The sequence below is a fragment of the Rhinolophus sinicus genome, chromosome 3 (assembly GCF_057876585.1).
Source record: "Rhinolophus sinicus isolate RSI-liver-muscle chromosome 3, RSI-T2T, whole genome shotgun sequence".
Lineage (NCBI taxonomy): Eukaryota > Metazoa > Chordata > Mammalia > Chiroptera > Rhinolophidae > Rhinolophus > Rhinolophus sinicus.
The window spans coordinates 63,074,240-63,100,564 of NC_142503.1; the positions used below are offsets into that span (position 1 = coordinate 63,074,240).

Sequence of the window (26,325 nt, forward strand, 5' to 3'; positions counted from 1 at the left end):
ATAACAACCAACAATAATAAAACACCTGGCCTTACGATAATGAGTTCTAAACAAGTGGTGATTTTATTACGGAAGGCAAGAAAAACAGAATAACTATTCATGAATTTCAGAAAAGACTTGTCTTACATCATAATTGTAGATATTTAGTTAAACTTTAGTCTCCATCAAGACAACAGGTTGGTAAGTGAGGGAAAGTGCCAGTTTAAAAGTGCTGAGATTATAAAGTAACAGCAAAAGGAAACAGAAGAAAACTAAAGACATCTAATTGATAAAGGGAAATTATTGAAGTTATTCTGAATAATGAATTGTTGAACTATTTTTGCTGAGGTTTCAAATGAACTAAAGTAGCAAGCCATTGAAATACTTCATTTAAATCTATAAATCTATTTTTGCCTCTATAAAACCAATATACACTCAGAAAATTTCTCCTATAAGATAAAAATTTTATTATGAATGTAAAAATTAGTAGTTTAAATTTAAAAATCTAGAAGATATACTTTTTTCTCAGAAAAATAAAACTAAAGGACTGTTCATTTTTTCCTCTAACAAATGAATATGATGCTCTTTTTCAGCCTTGTATATAAAATAAAGCACAGAAATCTTTAAGAAATTTGCCATCAGATGAAGAAGGATTAACCACTAAAGTTGTCTTAAAAGTGATTACTTTTTATTCACCTTAATGTGTCCAGGCCTTTAAACATCATGCATGTTATTATAATTCAGCAATTTTTCAATACACAAAACATTCATGACAGATTTGAAATTGTGAAGCCTGAGATTCAAATGTCAAACCAGGTAGCACTCTTGATTACACAGCATGTTTTTATAGGTGCACAGTTTCCTTTCATCAATACCTCTTTGGGCATTTAGGAGATAAGAAATAAATACATTTGTAAGTAAATAATATTCATGGCCTTTCCGGGTCAGACTACAATCACGATTATCAAAGCTGTGGCTCTCGGCTGCTTCCATCAAATTGACTAAACCCATGGATAGTTGTGTAATTAAAAACAGGGACATGATGTAGGTGGAAATTCACACTGAAATGTTATTCAAATAGCATTGTGCTCATCTCACTTATACTCATTAAACATAAAAAGTTGCAGATTCCCTCTGCAACTCCAAGTGTCCTTTTTAATATTGCTGAAGGGGGGGGGGAGAGAGAGAGAGAGAGAGAGAGAATCTCAGGTCCCCAGAGGACCTGCCCTGTAACTGAAGCCTGGCTTTGTCTGTTATTTTTCTAGAAATTTTACCTTAGCATTTTTATATGTGTGTGTTAGTGCATGTACATGCATGTGTGTGTTTGTGTATATGTGTGTATATATATATAAATACATGCATACATTATGTGCATATATTGCTGTCAACCAGGGCTTTGAAAGAGTCTTCGCAAAATTATGATTTATTTTCATTGTGGACATTTAGGGGACTTTAAAACCAATAAATCTCCTCCTAGTCACACTCAATTTAACTATATATACATATATATATGTCTTATATGCATATATATAATATATATACACACACACATATATAGCTTTGAATTAAAGGACACGTAATCTGCAAATCAACACTTAGCTGCATTATCCTGGAGCCAGGTTTATATTAGTTCCCTCCCTTTGATCAGCCTATAAAGGGTCTTGGGAAACCATCAGCTCACTTAGTAACACACATTAGCCATATGAAGGCCAATCAGCAACCTCACAATTAGACATCTTAGAGCTAGCATGTAGACATCATGGAATCCAACCTCTGCTTGAGATTACATTTTGTCCTTTCACTTTGTGCCTACTCATCCAGATTTGCTCCCCACAGGACCAACCACATTTTAAAAATTCAACAAGACTGGTCAAATAAACGTAATGCTATTGTTACAGCAAAATCCCTGTGGTTATGAATTACAATACATAAAAATGTATATTTTATGTCTATGGGGAAATATTGTCAAAACAGCAAGAAAAAAATCATCTCAATATAAAATTTTAATTATGGCTCCATGTATTTTGTGGGGATAATCAAATATTTACCAGCATTATGATATCTCTATTTTAAGTACACTTACTACACATTTTAGGAGTTTAGTTAATGGAGGTTAAAAATACAGTACTTTATAATAGAAATATACATGTTATTTGCCCTTTGTTCATTGCTGCATTTCGGAATCTCCAAAGCCTTAATTATGAGGTTGACTTTATAGCATTTTAAAATAACACAGACTTGGGAGTATTAACAGTGGCAAAGGAAGGATTTTAAAAAGAATTTTACATTGCCTTCAAAAACATGTAAGCGTCTCATTTTTTCAAAGACATATGCATAATAATTTGAAATGAGACACCAAAAAGTCATTTTGGTCACTCACAGTTGAGAGGGTCAATGACCAAAAAATTTTCATTTTTTGCAGTTTTTAATAATATTTATAACATTATCAGGATATGAGGTCTTTGTAGAAAGGAGGTAACTATTGTAAACTAATGACTTTTTTTTTATACTATGTCTGACTGACTGTGTTAGATACTTAAAAATGTGTTAATTTGTTTCTCTACCATTTCTTAAATTAAAGCACTTAGAGGTTTTCACTGATGCATTTTTAATGTGTCATCCAAGGTGTCAGGTTTCACTATGCCCTGCAGACTTACAGAATTGAAAGTGTTCTCTAGTTTAAATTAACAATATCCTTGCCAAAAGTCTTATTAAAAATTCCTCCATTCAACTAGTGAATAAAGTGTTTTATAGTTCATGTAAATTATGCTACGTGATTATAAAATCTTTAAAAAAAGATATGTTACTAAAAAACAATAAGCCATCAAGTAACAGAAGATATGCTAATGAGACATCATCACAGTCTATATTATATTATTCAAAGGATGAACTCTTCTTAAAACAATTCTAAACTGTTATTGTTGAGAATATGAATTGCAACATGTATATCTTTATATTATCACAACGATTATTTCTCATATAATTAAACTGATTTATTGAAATTACATAAGTTTATTATTATCATAGCTATAGATAAACTCATTTTTCTACATTAAAACACACATACACACACAACACACACACAATGTAGTGTAAAATAATTTCTTACTGTCTGATAGAAGCAATTATTTCATTATTTTATTTCCATTTTTTGTTTGACCCCCACAAAATTTATTCACAAAATACATATACATCTTCTCTTTTGAGCTCATGAAACTTTCTTGTTGAATAATTTAACATTAGAATTAATTATCAATGTTAAGCTTCTTCTAAAGAATAAAATATTGCAATAACTCAAAGTATTAACATTTTCTCTGCCCCAACTCATTTTGTCACATAAGCAAAACTCTTTGACCAGGATAATTATCCAGTTGCCCAAGTTTAGGGAGACACTGCTCCCTTTCTTCTTAAAATAACATTTTTTCTGTAACAACTGAATGTGGGGCAGAATTAAAAATATGCATGCTCGTAGTGCGCTGATAGAAAACCAGAATGAGTGTTTTAAAGGGTATTACCAATCCCAGGAGAGATATTATGGAATTCATAACTATTTACTGGTTAACACACCATTTAAATATAGTACATATCTTATACACTTTTGCTTTTCAGAGGTAAGTTTAGATGTATATTTTTCTACTTGTTATTTGAAGGTAACACATTTACTCTAAGCAATATATAAGTTGGTCCTGAATAGCAATTACAATTTCCCTTTCATCAAGTTGATTATTATCTCTTATTTTCAATAGTAAATACAATCCCAGGTTATGTGAGTGCCACAAATAATAAGATTTTCATTGAAAGAATCCATTATTAGCAAGATGATGAAAATGACAAGAAGATTTAAATAATGATAAATTCCATGAGCTGATTCACTTGTATACCAGGAGATGTGCATATTAAAAACATAACAATGTCAATTTAAATTTCCCCCCGTTCATGGTTATATCATTTCAGAGAAAATACGAGGAAGAAAAACTTCATACTGGAGAGACATCTAAACACATTATCTGACGATATGTAAGTTTATAATTCTCAGGTTTTATATTTAACATTGGTGCTCAAAGACAAGCTGCCTATCAAAGCCCTGCTATAAAAAAGCAAAAGCCCTTGTTCCTGTTAATAAAGATCCCTCCCAAAAAAACGACCTATTTATACGAAAAGTTCATCTTTGACCTTGAGCATAGTTACACCAAATATGAAATACCTGTAATAAAATGTAATGCAAATAAATTATATTCTCTTTCCAAAAATAAAAGGAAAAATCCTTACTTACACAAGAATCTTTAAGGGGAAGACCAAAATAATTAGAAAGGGGATGCATTCCCACAACACAGTAACACAGTAAATAATCATAAAACTGCACAGTACAGTCACTTATCTGTTAGTTTCTCAAGAAGCACAATTTACAGTAGTCCCCCCTTACCCACAGGGGATAAGTTCCAAGACTCCCCCAGGGGATTCTGGAAACCATGGATAGTACCAAACCCTATAGATACTATGTTTTTTCCCATATATACATCTCTATGATAAAGTTTAATTTATGAATTAGGTACAATAAGAAATAAACAATAACAATACAATAGAACAACTATACATACTGTAATAAACTTATATGAATGTTTCAGTCTCCCCCCACCCCCACCGTGATATCCAATCTGATAACCATGAGGGCTATTAAGTGATTAAGGGCCGGAGTGTATATAGCGTGGATACACTGAACAAAGGGATAATTCAAGTCCCAGGTGGGATGGAGAGAGAGATGGTTCAAGATCTCATCATGCTACTCAGAAAGGCATACAATTTAAAACTTAAGAATTGTTTATTTCTGCTATTTTCTATTTAATATTTTCCAACTGTGATTGAACAGAGGTAACCGAAACTGAGGAAGCAAAACCACAGATAAAGGGAGGCTACTGTGCTTGAACATCATCCTTCCTCCTGGAGGAAAGAATTGTGAGAACAGTTTCAGAGTGTGTGAAGGATGGCAGACTAGTAGGTGGGAATTGAAGTTTCCAACTTTCCCTGGATTTTGAATGTAATTCTCTGCTCTTATAACACTAATACAGACAAATATGGCAAATGTTTTAGGGGACAGTGATAATTTGAATGCCATATCAGGTGTTCAGTATGTTCTCATCAAAAAAAAAAAAATGAATGAACTGATTTTCCTTTACTCGGCATTCAGTATCCCTACTAAATTTCATAGAATTGAAAACCTTAGTCTAAACTCCAAAAGCCATATTACCATTCACACTAAATATAATCTGCCAAGTACCCCAATGAGTGCAGATTTAGACACAGGGAATTCTGTATCTTTAATGGCAAGCTAGAAAAATGTACCAATCTGAATGTACAAATGGATTCTTAGTAATAAACAAAAACTCAAAAGAATTTTAGATATAAAAATAGTGGAGAATAGATGTTTATTATTAACTTCAAACTATTTTTGTAAAAAAAATTATTTTTTTAGACCAAAGAAGTGGATTTATATTTACTTAATTTATCACTAAAATTAAACTTAAATATAAACTAAATGAAGTATTTAAAGCATCTTTTTATTCTTTCTTTTATACTATAATAAAATTGATCATTCCCACTAATTAATACTCAATACCATATAATATCCTGCTCTAGCATTACATCTTAACTACATCTGAAAGAGAGAACATTACTACATATTAATGGATTGCAATGTTTTTACACAGATATATCATAATATAGACAGAATGAGGAAAGCAAAATTACATGAATTTTTTTTAAAAAGATACCTTTAATGTAACACTAATTTTGAAGTACAATTACAAAAAAAAGTGTAATACAAATATGAACAGTGCAAACATTTCTTTAAGACCTCTTGAAACTTTATTTTGGTCAGTAAAAACCACAGTGAACACTAATTCAGAAATATTCAGCAACTTTCCTTAAAATGTTTTGGATTTTATTAAAACGATATAAGTGATTTTCAATGTTGTCCTGACTTTTTTTGTGAACCAAATTATAATTTTGGCCATTAATCCTATAAGAATTGGGAAGAAAATGTGTAATAAGAAATACTTGTTAAAGCAAATTAAGACATTATGTAAATGCAAAGCTATTTTGATGTATTTTCTTAATTCACAATAAAAATGATAACGAAAAACTCAGTAGCATGATTCAATCAGAATGGAAGAAAAAAGACTGTCCTGTTCCAGGGTCTAAAAAAATTAGTCACTATTAAAAAGGAATACTGACTTTTTACATAGAAATTTGAGCAAACAAGATTTTTAAAAATAAAATCCCTTTGATTTATTTCAAGGAGTATTCCCATAAAAGTCAATTTTACCTTGATATTTATTTCTATCCAAGAGTGGTACCACCACTGAACAAATTAGCTTAGTTTATATATTATATATTTTACAAGTTATAAAAGCTAGGGCTTAGTAAGTTACCGTAAACTCCTCTCACTCCCAAGAGCCATTTATTTCTTGAAGTGAAAAGAGGCAATGACACAAAATATTTCTCATTATGCACTCCAAAGATGTAGCAATATAGGGATTTTGAGTTTAGAGAACCTTGGAGTCAATTTTCAGTGAACAGAAACAGTAAATTACATGGCTCTTGCTTCTCTCTGGAGTTGTCCCTACTGTTGCCTCATAATTTTATTCCTGATTTAAAGCAAGGACATTTTCTAGACCCTGTGGCACAGAAATCAGATGCTGGGAATGATGCTGAGACGTGACCAGAGATTAGCAAGAAGATGACTTTGGTGCAATTGATCAGTGTGATTTCTATTTACTTAAAAAGCAGCGCATGGTTTGCTTAAAGTTTATGGGGAAAAAAATAACAATTGAAGAATGATGAAATCCTGGAGTATAGTGTGAAGAGGTATGAGAGAGATTTGGGAAAGCGGCTGATTGATAGTTCTCGACAAGAAAAGCTGAAAGACCACATGCTAAGCATTACCTTACTTGATCTTTTCCAACTCTTCCTCATTAGCATTGTCTGTAAACAAAATAAAGCATTTTCATTATCTTATCACTCAAGTACAGAATAGGGCAGCCAGTTGGTTTCTAGAGGAAGCTTATCATTTAAACAGCAAACAGTATCCAGCAACAACTATACAAGACAAAAATTGTTTTTCACGTATGCATAGCTAGAAGAAGCACCTTTAACATTCAAGCAGTCTTTCTGGTGAGAGTTCATTTGGTTTATTCTTTTGTACAAAGTAATGGGATGGTATATTTTAAACAGAATGGAAAATCTGAAATATCTTAATTATTGACTGGAAAAAAACACAGTAAGTCTCATGATTGGCGATTGTTCCTTTTGGTAGTAGAGGTTGAGGATGTACCATGACTTTACCAGGTATATAATAATTTTTCTCTTCAAACACATTCAAAGTCTGTTGCTTTGATGACATCTTAGAAGTGGCTCTGCTTCCAGTTAATCTTTAATGATATCAGCATCAGCAAATGCTTTCAACTGAGAAAAAATGTGGCATATTGTGATGGCTATTAATAAATCTTTCTGATAAATGTTTAGCCATAACATATCCTTTAAACTAGTTGTGCGTGCGTGTGTGTGTGTGTGTGTGTGTGTGTGTGTGTGTGTGTGATAGTAAGAGGAATTTATGGTTACAAGTTTTAATTAAGGTTATGGAGATTTGTGATGAGTGCCCAAGATCATTGGGCTTTTGTATAAAGTAAGTCATAAAAATCCAAAGACTTATTTCCTCTCCAGTTTTAAAAATTTCTCAATGAACACTGAGGTGTCAATTCTTGATTAACCTCTTTACCTGCTCTTAGCTTTATAATTATCTTTAAGGCAGATGAAGTGCAGAACAGGGAACATTTGGAGCAAAGAATATAGCTTATAGAAATGCTTGCCATATTTGTATATCAAGGAAGTGCACTGGTGACTTGAAGAACTGTATCTCCTTCAGCAGAATTCATTATAAAGCAGGACCATTTCAGAGACCACTCATAAATTACAAAAATAGAAAAAAAGGAAAGATTTTAATATAAGATTAAATCATACAGAAGACAACCTTTGGCCTAAACCAAGACATAGAAATTACATAGAGGTTCTAGAGTAGAAAATGAGACAATCATAAAATTCTCAAAATGAGAATACATTTCTCTTTTCTGTAGATTGCAATTTTACAGGTTAAATTTTCTCGAATTACACTCTGTGTTAAATGCTGACCAAAATATGGAAGAATAATTGATTTCCTAAAGTTACAATAATTCCCTATTTTGTTTTTCTGAATGTAGCCAGGAAACTTGAAAGCATTGCTACCAAATATAGAAATATTTTATGTTTCCTAAGTATTAATGTCCAATTCATTTTGAAGCAACAAAACCCACCATTGCATTGTGGAGATGGACATGTAGTAGACACGTAATAAATGTTTATTGTTGATGTTAAAATGAATTATTGCATCATCATCATCATCACCATCACCACCACCACCATTTTCTCCATCACCACTAAAAGGCAACTGGAAACCCAAAACTTCTGTGGTATGCCATGTTCACAAAAACTGCCCTACTAGGAGTCACACAATAACTGTTCAACTTTCTCAGAAAGCAGTTTCAATCGACAAAGAATGGTAATTATCAGAGACAATGTCGTGAGTCAAATCAACTGAGAAAAATTAAGATAAATAAATCAAAAAGTAAAATCTCTTCACTCGTGACCATTTATCATTATCTAGTAGGTAAAAAATCTTATAAAATTCCATTCTGTAAGAAATGTTATACTATAGAAAAGAGGCTGAGAACACGAGGAAGAATTGAATCTTGGGCAACACTACTCAGTATCATACAGATCCAGTACTGCTGCTCAAAGCCACATCCCGTGACTCAGAACCACTGCACACAATCAGTCTTCAATATGTAAAGCAAACTACAGGGCTGGTATTTTTCCTGTCTCTCAAAATTGGCTTAATAAGCAGGCTGCATGGTATTATTATTTAGATTGGGAACTGACACAAATGAAAAGTCGGTAATTTCCCTAAGTATAAATATGAAAGATTTGGCAGTTATGGGAATCAATTCAGTATTTTCCTGATTCAGTATCTTGAATTCTATTATTAGATCCAGTGACTCTCAAAATGACTAGATTTTATAACAAAATCCCTGCTTCTTGAGCCAAAACAAGTAGCTAAACAATGGCTTTCAGTAGTCTACTCCCAAGTCTCTTTTTCTTTTTAGATGGTTGGCTTAAGGTAGATTCAGTAAAATTGAGAACAGTAGAAAATAATTCAAAAACATACTATTAATAATGTTACCTTTGCTATCTATGAGACATGTTCGAGAAGAAAGATTGGGGAATGTTAAAAACAGGAGATGGAGCAAAATAAGATTTATTTTTTGCTCTATAATCTGAACTTCGGCTGAGAAACATATGAATTTGTTTTTGAAAGTGTCATTATCCAGTACTATTATAGTAAAATTCAAATCTTCATTAGCAACTCAACTTTCTTTGAAGCCAATAAAAGAAATAAGTAGCATAAAAATATGGCCTGTGACAGAGCTGCAAAACTGATTATATTTTTAAAAGATTCTATAACTCAATTTATTTTTTGCTTTTATCTTTTGTTGTAGTGATTTTTTTTCAGGCAATTACATTGTTACTATAGATATAAAAAATCACAGAATGGGTAGATATTGCAGTACATATAAATCATAAAACATATTAAACCCATATTGGGGAATATTTGTTCAAATGTTAGTTATGGAATAATTTAGAAAAAATTAAAAAATAAACCAACATGATTTTTTTTTTAATTCACTAAAGGCCAACTAGGGTCAATGCATATGTTTCTTAGAATTTTTCTATTTTTCAGCTTTAGCCAAGCAATTTGTAAGTCTAGGTAGTCTAAGAGAGTGCGAAACACAAATTGACTCACTTTTATTTCACAAATTCTCCAATGAAGAAAGTTGTGGATTGAACTCTGCTAGAAAAAGAGCCAGAAAGAACTCAAACACACTATCAGACCAAAATACCATACACAGGATACACATGTATGCACTACGTATTTGTGCATGTTCAAAAACAGGACATGCATTCAAAACAGAAATGACACTTTTGTCATGCAACTAGTCAGCATGCCCCCCCCCCCATGAAGATGTTTGTTTCTCAAACATACAATGCTGAAAACTTAAAAATAAATATATATATATATATATATATATATATATATATATATATATATATGTATATGTATGTATATATATTATATATATGGTAAACATGTATATATGTTCACATCTGGGATTTTTTTAAAAGACTTAATCATGAACTCAATGGAGAAAATTTTAATATAAGCAACTTTGGTTATTACTCATACTATGCTTCTTAAATTGCATTGCATGTTTTAGAGGCTTTAGGAGATTCAGTAGGCTGATGATAGATTTTTCAACACATTCTTCAGTTTTGCTGATTCCAGAACTGGCAATCCACACAAGGAGAAATCACCCCAATTGCATTTTTCATGGACTATGTTGTCAGTATTAACAGTATATGTGTGTGTGTGTATATATATATATATATATATATATATATATATATATATATATATATATCCCACGAGATAACTGATTTAGAAATCTCAGCACTTTGTGATGCTAAGCCCTCTGAATTTCCAGTTACTCATTTCTTCCTACTTTTGATAGCATTTTCTTAATATTAATGTTCTATTTCCTATTTGATTGTTAGGATTTATATGTTAATGACTCTTGAAACTCATATTCTCCACTTAGATACATATAAAATATTTAGCAAAGTTTTATAAACACATGCATAAGAATATACATGAGTTTTTAAAACTTAAGTCTCAAAAGCTTAAATAGATTATTTCTAAACTAATAATCAAAGGGAACTGTTGTGTGAGAGCCAATGTAAAATCATCCTTTGTTTCTTCCCCATACATCATTTTGAATATTAAAGAGAATTCTGAAGCATTTAGTAGCTGATTCTTGGTTTGCTGCAAAATAAGATTTATTTGGTTTGGAATTTCTCTCAACAATTTTGTTCCTAGATAATTTGTGAAAAATCAGCATGTCATTTTTTAACTGCAGGATTTTAGGTTGCATATTTCAGGAATACATAAATTTAATTTGAAGATACATTGAATCTTGGATTGTTTTTAACCAAGAAACTTCAAATGTATTCCAGAGAAATATACTTAGCTAATAGTAGATATGTTACAAAATGAGGAAAATACAGTGACCTGCTTTTAATTCATTGTCATCATTACAAACTTTGAAATGAGCAATAATTTCAGACTAATTTTAAGCCTACTGTCATTAATATGCTCATTTTAAGAACTCAAAAGGAAAATTAAATCAATATTTAATATTGTTTGTGACAACCTCAGGGATTTGAACATTGAGGTGAGAAAAAAAGAACAAACCTAAAATAACTTTCCCTGCACCTTTGAAGCATCCCTTCAAATCCTCACAGATATTTATCTACAATGGAATGAACAACCACTTGGTACAGAAAGCTGGACCAGGTTTTGAGAGAAGGTAACCAGAAAGGTAATTTTAAGAAAGGTAATCAGAAGCAATAATTTACATACAGATTTTTTTTTTTTAATTCACCAGAAGTGAGAGGATTAGGAGGGAGGTGAAGTGAAGTGTAGGACAGGTATATTTTGGGTAGGACAAGTAGCACTGAAGAAAGCTGGGACTCAAGAGACGGTGAGTATTGCAGGAGTTGCTTGGCAGGGACAGAGATTACGAGTGAGGGAACATAAGTTGTTCCACGGAGGGCCTTAAAGCCCCTCATCAGGCGTTTCAATGTAGTCAGAGAAATAACTACAGAACACTTAGAAGGAAAATAAGTTATAGAGTCTAGCACAATGCTTAGTAGACAATCAACAATTTTGTAAATGGCCCTTGTTCAAAGTTTTAAAATCTTGTAACTAGTGTTGCTTCACAGTTTTAGAGATTTTAATAACATAGCTATAGCTGTTACATAGACCTAAACAAAGGGGAGAAAGAAAATGTTTATGTATTTGTTAGGAATTTTCATAATGTAAAGCATATGCTTAGAAACCCAGATCTAAATCTAGGATATCAGACTAGCTAGGAGTTTTTTATCCTTCCTCCCCACCCGCTGACCCAGCTTGCTTCTCTATAACCCACCCCAGCTCTTGGTTATTGATCACCCCCACAAGGAGAAGCCAGCATAGCCACACTGCTCCTCTTCTCTCTCTGGTCAGGTGTGGCTGAGCTCAGGATGGTTCACCAGCCAGAAGCCGACTCTGGTCCTGGCTGTAACAGCTGTGCCTTTTCTGAGGCATTGAGCCCTGGCTAAGCCACTTGCTTCTCTGATGAAGAAGAGAGAAGCCAGTTGAGAGTCCACATTAGTGTGGAGGGGAAGAAGACACCATTTTTCAGCTGCCACAGAATAAACCCAGTAAAGTTCTGATTCTGAAGCGAAAGGGCATGTAGTAAGGCAGTGAATGAAAAATAAGTGGCAGTAAGAGATTTCTTCCAAAAAGCTGGAGTAGCCAAAGGGTTTTGAGTCAAGAAAATGACATGATGATTTCAGGAAGAACTATGTGTTAAGGGCAAATGTCCTAGAGAGATATGATGAGGAGAAAGGAAAAGGAACAAAAGAAGATGAATAATAACAGATTTTTGATGTGTAACTATTTCACGTAACCCACCTATTTTCTTCCCTATTCATGTCTGATAAATCACTGACAACAACTAGGTCCTGAAATATTTTTAAATGATTTTTTTTTCTGGAAGAAATTTCTCTTTTCCAACAAGTACTACCAAATCATACCTACTGAGAGAACTTAGCACAATGGAAGAACGTATGTATGTGTGCATAGCATGGACCCATGTGTGCAGATGGAAGGTTGGGTGAGGAAAAAAAGATTTTTTTTTTTTTACAGAGAATATTTAACAATGAAAGTCTATCATTTTAGAAGTCACCAATTCAGAATACATTATTTCGTGAAGCACAAGCCAAGAAGTATGTTCTAGCTGCCTAATCCATACTTAAGAATTAGTTATAAATGTTCTTTACTGCTTTATTTAAATAATCCTAGTACTCAACAAGAACCTACTATAAGCCAGGTCTTGTGCTAGACCCTTAGTGTATAACAGAACTTACATCCAGTGGAGAACTCGGGAATCAAATAATCACTGAGGGAGATGTATAATGACAACTGTTTTAAGTGGCATGAAAGAGAGGTATATGTTGCCGTAACATGGCCGATGGTCCCTACATAGTCTGGGCATCTCTTCTTCACCACAAATGTCATCATGCACCATGATCTCTCACAGTCTCTTTGCTAAGCTCCAGTACTTTTTTGATTTTTGAAATGCAGTATGGTTTCTCTAGCCACAGGGCCTTTGCATGTGCTGTTTACTCTGCTTGAAATACTTCCTCTCTTCCTGGTTTTTGCCTTATTAACTCCTATTCAAATTTCCAAGCTTAGCTCCCATTTGACTTCCTGAGAGAATCCCTGTCCCCTGGACTAGAACAAATTCTCCAATATTTGTTCTTACAGCAACATGTACCTCTCTTTCATGCCGCTTAAAACAGTTGTCATTATGCATCTCCCTCAGTGATTATTTGATTCCCGAGTTCTCCACTGGATGTAAGTTCTGTTATACACTAAGGGTCTAGCACAGACCTGGCTTATAGTAGGTTCTTGTTGAGTACTAGGATTATTTAAATAAAGCAGTAAAGAACATTTATAACTAATTCTTAAGTATGGATTAGGCAGCTAGAATATACTTCTTGGCTTGTGCTTCACGAAATAATGTATTCTGAATTGGTGACTTCTAAAATGATGGGCTTTCATTGTTAAATATTCTCTGTTAAAAAAAAAAAAAAATTTCCTCACCCAACCTTCCATCTGCACACATGGGTCCATGCTATGCACACATGCTCTCACAGTAAGTATGATTTGGTAGTACTTGTTGGAAAAGAGAAATTTCTTCCTCATTGAATGAAGTTACAGACACTTAATCCATACTTAAGTATTATATATGAACATGGGTCCTCATTGTTTAATTTTTTTAAGATAGAGAAACATACTTATTGAAAAGGGTGAATTTTTCAATGAGTTTAAAACACTTCTGAATTGGAAGTTGGAATTCACTGTTCTTGTCTACAATCTGAAGAAAAATGTCAATCATACCTTTTCAGCAGACAATATACACCATTTTTAATCATGCATTATTTGAAGACAGCAATACATATACTGCTGAAATAGAATATCTGAACTTGCCTAAAAAATTACATCTATTCCTAGAATGTATTACAATCAGAACTAGTGAGAGTAGCTCCCAGTACACGAAAGCACATTGAGTCTAACAAATAATCTCTGGTAAATTGTGGCAGAAAGTGCACTGGCCAGCATACCAATGCGGGTCACGCCTGATATTTTTTAATGTCCCTTCAGCAGTGCTGGAGTAATTGGCTCCTCTGTATCCCTTGTTAGTTTCTCATAGCTGCATGGTGTGCATGGAAGTACAGATAGCCAGTGCTAGAAAATGGGTAACACTGACATGGCAGCCCATCAAAAAGATGAAAAGTACTCACTTATCATTCAGCAAACAAATACCAGAAAGCAGAAACTCTGTAACAATTTCACTTAATTTTCTTTGTTATGATACACCTGACAATATACTCAAAATAGTAAGGTCTGGATACCTCTCAGTAGAATTCCAGATATTCAATTCACTAATGAATGCATTCCTGAATGAATAGTACCACTTGTCTGCAATATAACATGTCTGACATTGGAAATAAAATTATAATAAAAGATGCAAATGTGCCCCTTATTTACAACAAGAGGTTCTGATCTGGAGCATAGACAGGAAATCTGAGTTCAAAAGGTACAATACTTGGGGACTAGTGCTACCTGGGATACTCACAGAAACACGGAATAGGCCAAATTTTCATACACCTCTTCTCTTATTATTACCTCTGGTTTCAGAGAAGGCTCACAGCATTCAAACCATGTTTGAATGAACATTTGAGAGCAAGAAAGCAGCCATACGAGGCCCTGGTGGGGGGAGGGGACTTACCACATCCCTGTGTTCTCCTTCCTTAGGTGTGAGGACGACTGAGAGCAAAATGATTCCAAGATCATGGTCAGGATAATGGGGATCTTTCAATGTCAGAGTCACATCTGTGGGCCTGTGATATAAAATATTAAGATTTTGAACAGTTATTCAATGAGTATGCCAAAATACATTTTATATCAACAATTTTGTCTTCCTTTACTTTCCTGCTACAATTGTTGTTGTTATTAAAGTATCATCAATGCAGTAAGTTATTCAATAAGCTGTGGGCCAAATGGGTATACTTGGATTCACTAGATAAGTTTTATTTCTTCATGGGGTTCCAGAAAGGCCATGGAGTTGCTGGAAAGGCCAAGAAACTACAACAGTATTGAGAAACCTATAAGTCCCTTCTCTATGATTTCCTTTTTTTATGTTTATTTTTATTAAATTTATTGGGCTAACTTTAGTTAGTAAAATTACACAGGTATCAAGTGTACAATTCTATAACACATCATCTGTATATTGCATTGTGTGTTCACCACCCAGAGTCAGTTCTCCTTCCATCACCATATATTTGATGCCCCTTACCCTCATCTACCACCCCACTTACTGCCCCCTTACCCTCTGGTAACCACTAAACTATTGTCTGTCTATGAGTTTTTGTTTCTTTGTTTGTTTTGTTCATTTGTTGCTTTCAGTTTTATATCCCACATATGAGTGAAGTCACATGGTTCTTGACTTTTTCTGACTTACTGCGCTTAGCATGATAATCTCAACATTTGAGAGCAAGAAATGTCACAATGGCAGTGTTTCATCTTTTCTTATTCCTGAGTAATATTCCATTGTATATATGTATATGTACCATATCTTGTTTATGCAATCATCTATCAAAGGACAGACAGAAATAATGCCAGCTATTTTATATAAATTTGAGTCCAACAACTAAGTAGGGTCACTTACTGGCCCCTATCTTCCTTTCAGTTCTTAATGAATTTTTTTTCTAAATCAGGAGGATGATATAAAGTAAAGAAATGAGTGGGGAAAAGAGGAAAACACAAAATACAATTTGCTGACATGTATTACTAGACATACCTTAAAAACAATGTATAATTATTTAAAAGACATTCCAATATTTGAAACAATATTTTGGTTGTTTAAACCTATGCCTGAACAATTTTTAGATTCAGAAACACAGGGAAATCAATACTTAGAAGAGTTGATCAATATTTGGAAGACTTTAGAATTAGACAAGCATCTCTGAGGAAAAGATTATGAGTTTCTCAATATTATCTACAATCATTTTTAGAAAATAAGCAAAATACACATTCAACTGACAGTGCATAGGTGATTTCTTTTTTCCATATTTTAATTAATATTGAACAAATAGGGGTTCATGCCCTCCATAAACCTAAGGGACAATGAAAAATTTGGCACCAAACTTGAACCATGAAATGTTTTGTCCTTAGGTCAAGTCTATTCTTGGCTTTAGGCTACAATAAAGGACATGTAGGAAGTACAGAAAAGGCCCTTCTTTTGTCCAGTTTGAGGCCAAATGACCCCTGGCAGACCAATAGGCTGCTACTTAGCTGACTATTACACATATAGGGTTCTACTATTTATATTTCTCTACTCATCTACTTTACAGAAATACAGAGGAGTGATCTGGCCCATTACTCTGCTTCCTGCTTTCCATTATTCCTGTCACATGAGGAAGCATGATCATCTACAACAGACAGGGATGCCTTCTTAAAACCATCAAAGATGTTACAGCTTCCTTTGCAACCCATTTCAGCACTGCTTGACCCTTTCCAAACCATTTTTTCTTCTGTAGTATTAATCTCCTGCAGTATTATCTCCTATATTGAAGTGCATTTAAAAGAAAATTTTAAATAGACTTTTTTACAGCAGTTGTAGGTTCACAGAAAGTTGAGTGGCAAGTCCAGGGAGTCTCCACATTCCTTACGCCCTTACACAGACACTTGCTCCTCTATCAACATCCCACACCAGAGCGGTACATTTGTTACAATCAATGAACCTACACTCAATTACAATTTTCCAGTTGTTAACATTTTACCTTTATCATCCTCTCTTCTCTCTTTATCATCCTCTGTTCTCTCTTGTTTCTTCTCTTTCCATATGTACATATCTATATCTATATCTGCCTCTGTGTCTATAAACTCGAAAGACTTTGGAAAAGTAGACTGATTTAAACAGCTTCATCAACCATCCTTCATGCCACTGTCCTTTGGTGGCCTCTTGAATTTATCAAAGAAGCTTTGTTGATTACAGAATATTGTATTAAGAGCATGATTTACGATCATTTAGAAACTGAACTAGTGAATATTAGGAGCCATCTCATATTATTGAAAAATAATCCGCACTAGATCCATGTCGTTTCCTTGGAAAAGTTGCTCTTGATTTTGAAAATGTTTATTTTCAGATAGAACTCCCTACCCTCCATCCCCCATTCACCTTGTCACTGGTTCTGTCCCTCTTGGATAGAATATTGCCCCTGCCTTCTCACAGAGGGACTTGTCATCAGTCATTCTAGTTTTTAGTCCATCTTCAATACCAGAGTAGTTTTTCTAAAATGAGTATCTAACATGGAGTACAAACCAGTAAGTAGGAACTGACATTAGTGACTGCTTCTAAAGCCTTAAAAGTAGTATCCAAAAACAATTCACTAGTCTTTATCATGGAAACTTTTATTTGAGGAGTTCATGTAAGTCAGCAGTGTGTCGTATTGTTAATTCTTGGTTGTGATAAGATATTGTATCAAGAGTACTGTATTCTTTAGAATGGGAGAGGTGATTCTTCTGTTACACTGTGCTGGTCATACACCCAATGTAATATATAGATGACATAGTACAGAATTGTACACCTGAAACCTATATAATTTTACTAAGCGTTGTCACCCCAATAAATATAATTAAACATAAAAAAAGCTAATGGATGATATTCTCTTTTTTTAAAATGTATTTTTTTATTTTTCAATCACAGCTAACATACAACACTACACTAGTTTCAGGTGTACAAGAAAGCGAACAGACATCCACACAACTCATGAAGTGATCACCCCAACAAATCCAGCACCCATCAGACATCACATACAGCCATCACAACACTACTCAATATACTCCCTACACTATATAGGCCATCCGTGTTGTTGCAGATTACAAGAGTTCATTCTTTCTTATGGCTGATTAATATTCTGTTGTATATATGTACCACCTCCTCTTTCTCCATTCATCCATTCAAGGGACACCCAGGTTGCCTCCGTATCTTGGCTATTGTAGATAATGCTGCAGTGAGCATATAGATGCATGTCTTTTCAAATTAGTGTTTTGAGTTTCTTAGGATAAATACCAGAATTGGAATTACTGGGTCCGTTTTTGTCTTGTTGTAGCCTTTGTTTTAAAGTTCATTTTGTCTGGTGTAAGTATTGCTCCCCAGCTTCTTTTTTTTCCATTTCCATTTTCATGAAATATCTTTTTTCCATCCCTTTACTTTCAGTCTGTGTGTTTTTTTATCTCAATGAAATGCATTTTTAAAAATGCAAGACCAGGGGCAGCTGATATTCTCAGTTGGTTAGAGCGCGGTGCTCTTAACAACAAGGTGGCCAGTTCGATCCCCAAATGGGCCGCTGTGAACTGCGCCCTCCACAATAGATTGAAACAACTACTTGATTTGTAGCTGATGGGTCCTGGAAAAACACACTTAAATGAAAAAAAATGCACGCCCATAATTAGGTGCAAGGAATGATTAATATTAGTAATAATAATGTAACTTTACAACTAGTCAAGCAATGATAAACTAATATAACTGAGCAAATATGACCAATCTGCCTCCACTTTAGGGGCATTCCTTGGTAACCTAAGATCACTAGGGATGGCAAAATTAGACTCTACTTAGGCTCGGGTGATAACTGAGTTGCTGTTTTTGGAGCAAAGTGCACATGTTTTATTTCCTATATGGTGATCTAATTCTTAATTTAATTATTATGACTTATAGACATAATTTTATTTATGCCCCACTACAACCATACAAGCGATATGACAGCAATGCATGTGTCTTTTCTTTCTAGATTCCTGGTACTTAGCACTGTGCTAGGGGACAGAGCAGGCACCCAAGGATTTTTCTGTTGAATAGTTGTAGTCAAATGAGATAGGCAGGGAAGATGCTATTATTTCCATCGGGTAGATGAGAAAGAGGTGCTTGAGAAAGGCTGGCTAGCATGAAGGCTCACGCACACATGACAGAATAGCAACTAGAACACAAATGGGCTGATATTTTCTATTACACTGGCCCAGCTTTATCACGAGGTATAGTGATATTACAACAGTTCAAAACCTACCTGTTTAACTCCAACTGTGTGAGATCCAGAAAGGCTGAGCCCATAAAGTCATCCTGTAGTCCGAAATCATAGTCAAATACCTAAGAGGCCAAGAAGATAACATTATTATAAACAATTCCAAAAAAGGTTTAAATGAAAATGTCTTTATTGTAAATATAATCATTCCAAAATAATAAAATTCCTGTTGAATAGTTGTGTGTTGAATTTTTTTGTTGTTGTTTTAGGATTTAAAATTTATATGTTTTTGTGCTTTGTAATATTACGGTCTCACAAAACACTCAAAGGAAGTTATGTTTAATTTTTTCCTTAAAATCAATGACTTATATCAAATAGAACTTAAGAAACATGAATACAATAAAATCAAATAAAATAGAGTAAATCATCAAACATGTGGGAAACACAGGCTTAGAATAGTTTCCCCTATTATAGAAGGGCTATTAACATTACTGGGAGGCAAAGTGAGTTGGTGTAAAATTCAACAATTACATCTTCCATACAGGACTATAGTTGATGAGAATATGATTCCAATTTCTTCATGTTTCTCAGGTCATTGAAGATATATTCTATAACATTATAGGACAATGTCATTTAAAAACATAAATAAGTGAAATTTCAGATATTATGACAAAAGTACTTTATAAAGTTCCATGAAGGTTAAATTTTTATTGTTATAAGCTATGATTTGGGAATAATATCAATGTGAATAACAACAATGACACAGAAAGGAAAAGAAAAGAAAAAAGAAAAGAGAAGAAAAGAAACAGGAGAAGAGAATGCATTTCCTCTTTGTGGCAAAACAATGTATCCTGTATCTTCTCTGTGCCCTTCATGGTTCTTATTCATACTATAGTGAATAAGATAGGCACTGTCCCTGACCTCTTGGACCCTACATTTAGCAGCTGAGACAGTCAATAAATACCTAAACAGATACATACAGTTCAGAGCTATGGAGACTAAAGTGTAAGGGGGCATGTTAGGAACTACCATTTTAGACAGGGAGTCCTATCTCAGAGGAAGTGTGTTCATATAGAGATCTCAATGATGAGAATCATTAAGCCATGTTAGTAGAGAAAGAGCACTCCAGGTGGGGGATACGGCAAGCAATTAGCATGTTCAGGGATCATCAAGAAGCCAGGGTGGTTGAAGCAGATTGAGAAAGGTGGAGAGTTGGAGAAACAGCTCAGAGTTAGATCGTTTGGAAACAAAAACAAAAACAAAAAAACTCTAAGTACATGGGAGCTGGCTAACTTTCATCCATTTATTAATTTTCTTATTCATTCCTTCATCCAATATTGACTAAGTACTTATTATGTGCTAGACAATGTGCTGGACATTATGAGTAAACAGTGGTGAGTAAAAATGACATTGTCAATGTCTACAGTATAGTGAGATAGACAGATGTTAAACAAGGAAGTACATAGGTGACATGTCATTACACAATTTGATAGGTTTTGTAAAGAAAAAAATAGGGTCTGCAAAGAAAAAATATTAGTGGAGATCACAGAAACATTTAAGATGGAAAAATGCTACTAGATGAAGTTTAGAGCTGTGTTTCTTGACCTTTCAAGTAGAAAATCTTTGTATTGCACACTGGAGTAAATGAGCGTAAACAGGTTAGGTTGCTTTTGAATGGACAACCCAAGTCATTGACTGTCTGAGATGTGAGAATCCATCAGGCTGAGAGAATCCACAGCCCAGCACTCCTGTGTCCAATTCGTGGTACAATAATTACAAAGCTCAAAGCAAAGGGAACAGTATATACAGCAGCCCTGAATCAGTTACTGTTTTTCCTCTAGTCCAGATGTACTTCAATTTAAACAAACTTTACAGATAAAAAAATCAATATTAAAACAAAAAGATAAATACTTTGCATTACAAAGGAATTCTTAACTTTGAGGAGTCACAAAGGGATTTATTTAAGTAATAAGTTCCCCTAATGCCTTTTAAATTATTCAATTTACAGTCATTTGATTTACATACAACCTTTCAGGAGTACATTTGTTGTAGAAAGTGCAGCACTCCTGTAATAAATATTCTCCTTGATCAATTACACTTCTGAGCTTTAGTTATCCACTCAGTGACATATCACATAAACATACTGCACATTTCATGTGACTGACACCTCGGTATTTCCAAGTGGCTGCCGTAGTGTATTTTGCAACATAAAATTTACACCAAAAATTAGAGAAATTTCTCTTGTGCAATCTCTTCTAATTGTATTACCCAAAGTCTTACAATCTTGGGGATACTATAGTGACATTTAATCAATGAGAACACCTGGGTGCATCCATACATGTGAAGTGGACAGCTGTGAACCCAGTGAATTGATTAGTGTAGACAACCCAACCGGGTGATTCAACATTCAAACTGTCTCTACTCTCATAACAAGAGTCTTTCCTACTGTCCCAATGCTGATGTTTACTTTAGTTCTCAATTCCTATTAGTCAGCAAAGACAAACATGGGAAAGAATGGAAACATCAGAATTCATTCTTTAATGAAATTATTTGCTATGCTACTTGATTCCAAGCTTTATAAACTATTTGTCAAAGGGAGCATTGCAGAGCATAGAAAAGAGATAAAACGAGAAAGGTATGCCCACTGTAGTAACAACAAGCACATTTAACACTGATTATTGTTTATTCTATGTTTACTATACATTAGGCACAGTGATAAATACATTACAAATATTTTTTAATTTAATTCTTACACAACTCAGTGAACAAGGTATTGTTTCCATTTTTCACGTAAGGAATCCAAAGTTTAAAAAGTTTATGTTACTTGCCCCTAAATCCCAGATTGGAAGAGATTCATGCATTTAGGAAGCATTTTTGAACTATGCAAGAAAAAAAACATCCAAGGTAATACTAACTTTGGAATAATTTTTGGGGGGTGCTCTATGGTTTATGGCTGTAAACATATTTCCATTCTAACTCTTCAGTTATTTCCATTTAAATGTCTAGAAAAGTGACTTTCTACTCAAGCAGTGCATCAGAGCAAACTACTGTGGTTTGAAAATACAGAAACATGGAGTCTACCTCAGAGGTCCTGAATCAGAATCTTTAGGGGAGAGATATGGAAATTTCAATTCTTTACAACTTTCTGGATAATTCTGATGTACAGCCAGGGTTGTGGACCGCTGGTATAGGACATTCTTTTAGGGCCCTTAAAACCTACTGAGGAACAATATTTTAGATAGGGCAGTAATGTGGTCCTTAACTGGAACCAAGCTTAAAGTACCTTTTAAATTTTACATCTTAACTCAGTCACATGGCCCCACCCAAAGTATTTTCCTAATTATCAAAATTGTTCTATTATTTAGAAGAGCACTCCAATTTAATACCCAGATTTCTAGCTCATGGTAAGGCCAAACAAGCAACCATTTACACAAACATTTTCCCTTCATATCACTTCTATCCCTTCCACTGTAATTCTGGGAGTTCACTGTGTACCTTGGATAACATTATCAGTGAAATGACAATGGGGAATTTCAATTCAGTTCAGTGGAAATGCATGCTGACTTTATCTGATTATTTAAGATGTGTGCCAGACCATCTCTGAGGACACAGAGCAGGCTCCCGTGGCTCCTGTCTCAATTAGAAGTACAGCATTTTCATTCCCCGCTTCTACTGCTACCTTATTATAAATAGTTTTGCAAGCCCATTCCTCCATGCAAGTTTTCACTGCCCCCTCTTACTGTAAAGTCATTCAGAATTGAAGGAATATTCTCTTTTCATTAAAACTAAAAGCTATATGAATTCCAACCAATTGGAAAGTGTACTCATATTTATTTTGTATAGATTATTTAAAAATGACAGTTCCAGGATTTTTTGGGGAAAAAAAATTTGTTTGTACTAGAAATGGTACAAGCACTGCTACTTTAATGTGATTTTATAAACTTGGCTCAGAACTAAATTGTGTTTCCCTTGGTAAACTTGGTATTGATAGAAATCAGATATCAAGGTGCACATGGACCTCTTTTTTCTTTAATTAGAAATTGGAAGGTAGTTCACTTAATGTTTTCTAACCATATACTTCCTGGATACATTTTCATATTACGTGTCACTACAGAATTGGTTAGTCCCTACAAAATCTTTCAAGCAAGATTAATCTCCCATCATGGAAGATGTGGGCGTCATATTAAAATCGAGTCAGTCAATCACACAGGGTTACATAGTGACAATGAAAAAGATGCAATTTTCATAAAATTCTGGCAACTTAAAATACAAATTCCACCACTGTATTTTATTTAGGTTTTCATGTGTCCAAGGTTAGGCAAAAAGTAGATCACCAAAAAATGAAAAAGTTAAGCTAAAAGTTAGAAATTTTTCTCAAAAGAAGCCCTATGCAATGAACAGAAAATGAAAATCAAATGAAAACACATCAAAGCATATTGAAAATTATAATGCAATACATAAAATAAAATATTGTAATTTTCTGTTTGGATTAATATTTGAGAGGCCAGTATGATTTCTATTTAACTGAATCATTTTTTCTTACGTAGAAATGTAAAATAGTGGCAAATTTTTTACAATTCACCATGTATCTTCTATATAACAAAGTGAAGCTGTGACTACTTAATTTTGCACACTGAAAACTCAAAGTGGTACACAAACGAACAAAAACCACCCTTGGATTCTCTCTCCTCGCTTCTTGGCTCACAGTGTCATTAACCAAGCCTTCTGGCCTGCATGTAGTGTCACCGTCTCTCCATTTACAGTACAGGTATATATGTGTATATATTCTTGCTCTCTCAAACCAAAACCAATCTTTTCCATCATTTTTTTCCTGTGAACTTCAGATTTTTGTTTGTTTTGGGGTCTATTAAGATATTCCTTTTGAAATACACATTTTGATATTTGGGTTTTTACATAGATGAATACTCTTCTTGAACACAAGCAAATAGCAACAGAATGCAACCAACACCTACTGTAATTTTAGGAAGTTCACTTGTAACCCTTCTAAAGACTGGTGACTCACGTGATTCTGTCATAGAGTAATGTCCTATTAAAGATACAGATCCACCAGAGGGTAAGGGGGGTGGGGGATGGGGGGTGGGAGATGAAGGTAAGGGGGATCAAATATATGGTGATGGAAGGAGAACTGACTCTGGGTGATGAACACACAATGGGATTTATAGATGATGTAATACAGAATTGTACACCTGAAATCTATGTAATTTTACTAACAATTGTCACCCCAATAAATTTAATAAAAAATAAAAATAAAAAAGATACAGATCCACAGCAAAAGTAAATAAAAGTAAGCTCTTTTCCTTCCCTGATTTTTCTCTTAAGGGACATGAAACGCAATCCAAATGGCCCAGGGCTATCGTTATCAACATGTGCTTTCCTTTCCTGTGAATTTTCTTCATGACTGCAACTGCTCTAACTCATCTCATCTAAGCCTCCCTAGAAATAAAATTTCTGTTACATCCCACTTGTCTTTTTCAATTCCTTTTTTCATCCCCTATCTCAGTTCTTTATTATGAAGGTATTTTCTTTTTTCTCATATAGGTATTTCTTGCTCTCTAGAAGTGAGGAGCAGGGGAGAAACGTCTCTGACTATGAAGGTCTTCCCTTTGGTTAAAGGAGGGTTGGCTATGAATGCTCTCACATTTGTAATTGTTATGCCATCACATACTATATGAGACAGTTCATTAATTCTATTTAATTAATTTCCTTTAGCCAGTGTCCACCTGACACTATTTATTATGTAAATACGGGTCTATTCTTCCCATAATAAATTCTAGAAACTTATCAACACTGTACTTAGGAAATGCTCTGTTCATTGATCATATAAACCATCATGCTATGACTTTAATAAAATCTTGGCTACTTTTTCCTTTCTGTGGAGAAGAAAACCAACTGGAAGCAATATAAATGAAGAGTTGAGGAGAAGGAGAATGCACAGAGATTGCTGAAAGAGTAATATCAGATGTGGGGCTCATGTGTCACTTTCGACAACTCAGAGAAGAGAATGGGGTGTGTGCGATATTTAGTAAAAGCAGAAAAAGTTCAGTCACGGAACAGGTAGTCACAACACAGCAGTCAAAAGGAATATATATACCTAGAGATATGAACTAAAGGGAAGTCAGGTATAAAACAAAACAAAACAAGGAATTAAGGTGGTAACACTTTCCTTAAATTCTTCTTTAAAAAAAAAAAAACTACATCAAACTAGAGGAAAGACTTTTTTTTCCATCTTTGGTAATATAGTAGAGACAGGAATATTTCTCCCCCTATTATCGTACCCCCTCTTGTTTTCCAAGTAAAGCATTTTATAGGATATCATTCTTAAACGGAAAGACTAGGTTCTGTGTAAGCTTTCCATCTTGCTAGATTATATGGGGACTTGTTTTCATATGTTCCCAAAATGCACTAAATCAGTTCACGGCACAGAGCAGGAGGAGAGGGACCTCATAATCCTCCTAAATGACTGGGAAGAGAACATGCTCCTACTAGCTCCCCCTCCTCTATCTCACTTTATCACAGCAACAGATTAGAAGTGCATAGCAGAATATATCTCTGCTGAAAATCTTGTCCGACAGAGAGACATAATAAAAAAACACGAAACAGGGAATTTTACGTCAGATTGCATTAGGGAGAAACAAATAAATGACTTACCTTTACATACAATGGTTCTCTAAGATGTTCCACAAGAACGCAAGCTTTCTCCTCCCACACAGGATTGAGGTTCTTGTATATTATTTTACTTCTAAAAACTTCTTTTCCTCCAATTTTAAACTTCACGTATGGATCACTTGTACCTGTTAAATAGATACAGATTGACCTGTGTTAATCATGCCTTTCTATGGAAGCCAGAGAACAGCTCATCTGAACACCAGAACATATTTCAAGGAATAAAAGTTAAACAAAGCTTATCACATGAGAAAATAAGGATTAAGTGTTGTTGTTTTTAATTTTCCTTAAATATTGAAATGGCAGTAAATTATATTATTATTATTATTA

General features: G+C 34.0%; 1 protein-coding gene across 25 annotated transcripts in view; it reads right to left on the reverse strand.

Annotated features, from left to right (window-relative positions):
* MCTP1 (multiple C2 and transmembrane domain containing 1) overlaps nt 1–26,325 on the reverse strand; it is a 491,550-nt gene that overhangs the window by 211,592 nt on the left and 253,633 nt on the right. For 10 of the 25 annotated variants that reach the window (XM_074328727.2, XM_074328733.2, XM_074328721.2 and 7 more), the window contains 4 exons: nt 25,981–26,123; nt 19,357–19,436; nt 15,024–15,135; nt 6,922–6,960 (listed from right to left, as the gene is read on the reverse strand). In XM_074328727.2, coding sequence (XP_074184828.2) covers nt 6,922–6,960; nt 15,024–15,135; nt 19,357–19,436; nt 25,981–26,123 — 374 coding nt within the window. Of the gene's footprint in view, nt 1–6,921; nt 6,961–9,871; nt 9,920–15,023; nt 15,136–19,356; nt 19,437–25,980; nt 26,124–26,325 lie in introns of all 25 variants that reach the window. The other 15 variants (XM_074328730.2, XM_074328722.2, XM_074328717.2 and 12 more) reach the window with 3 other exon arrangements.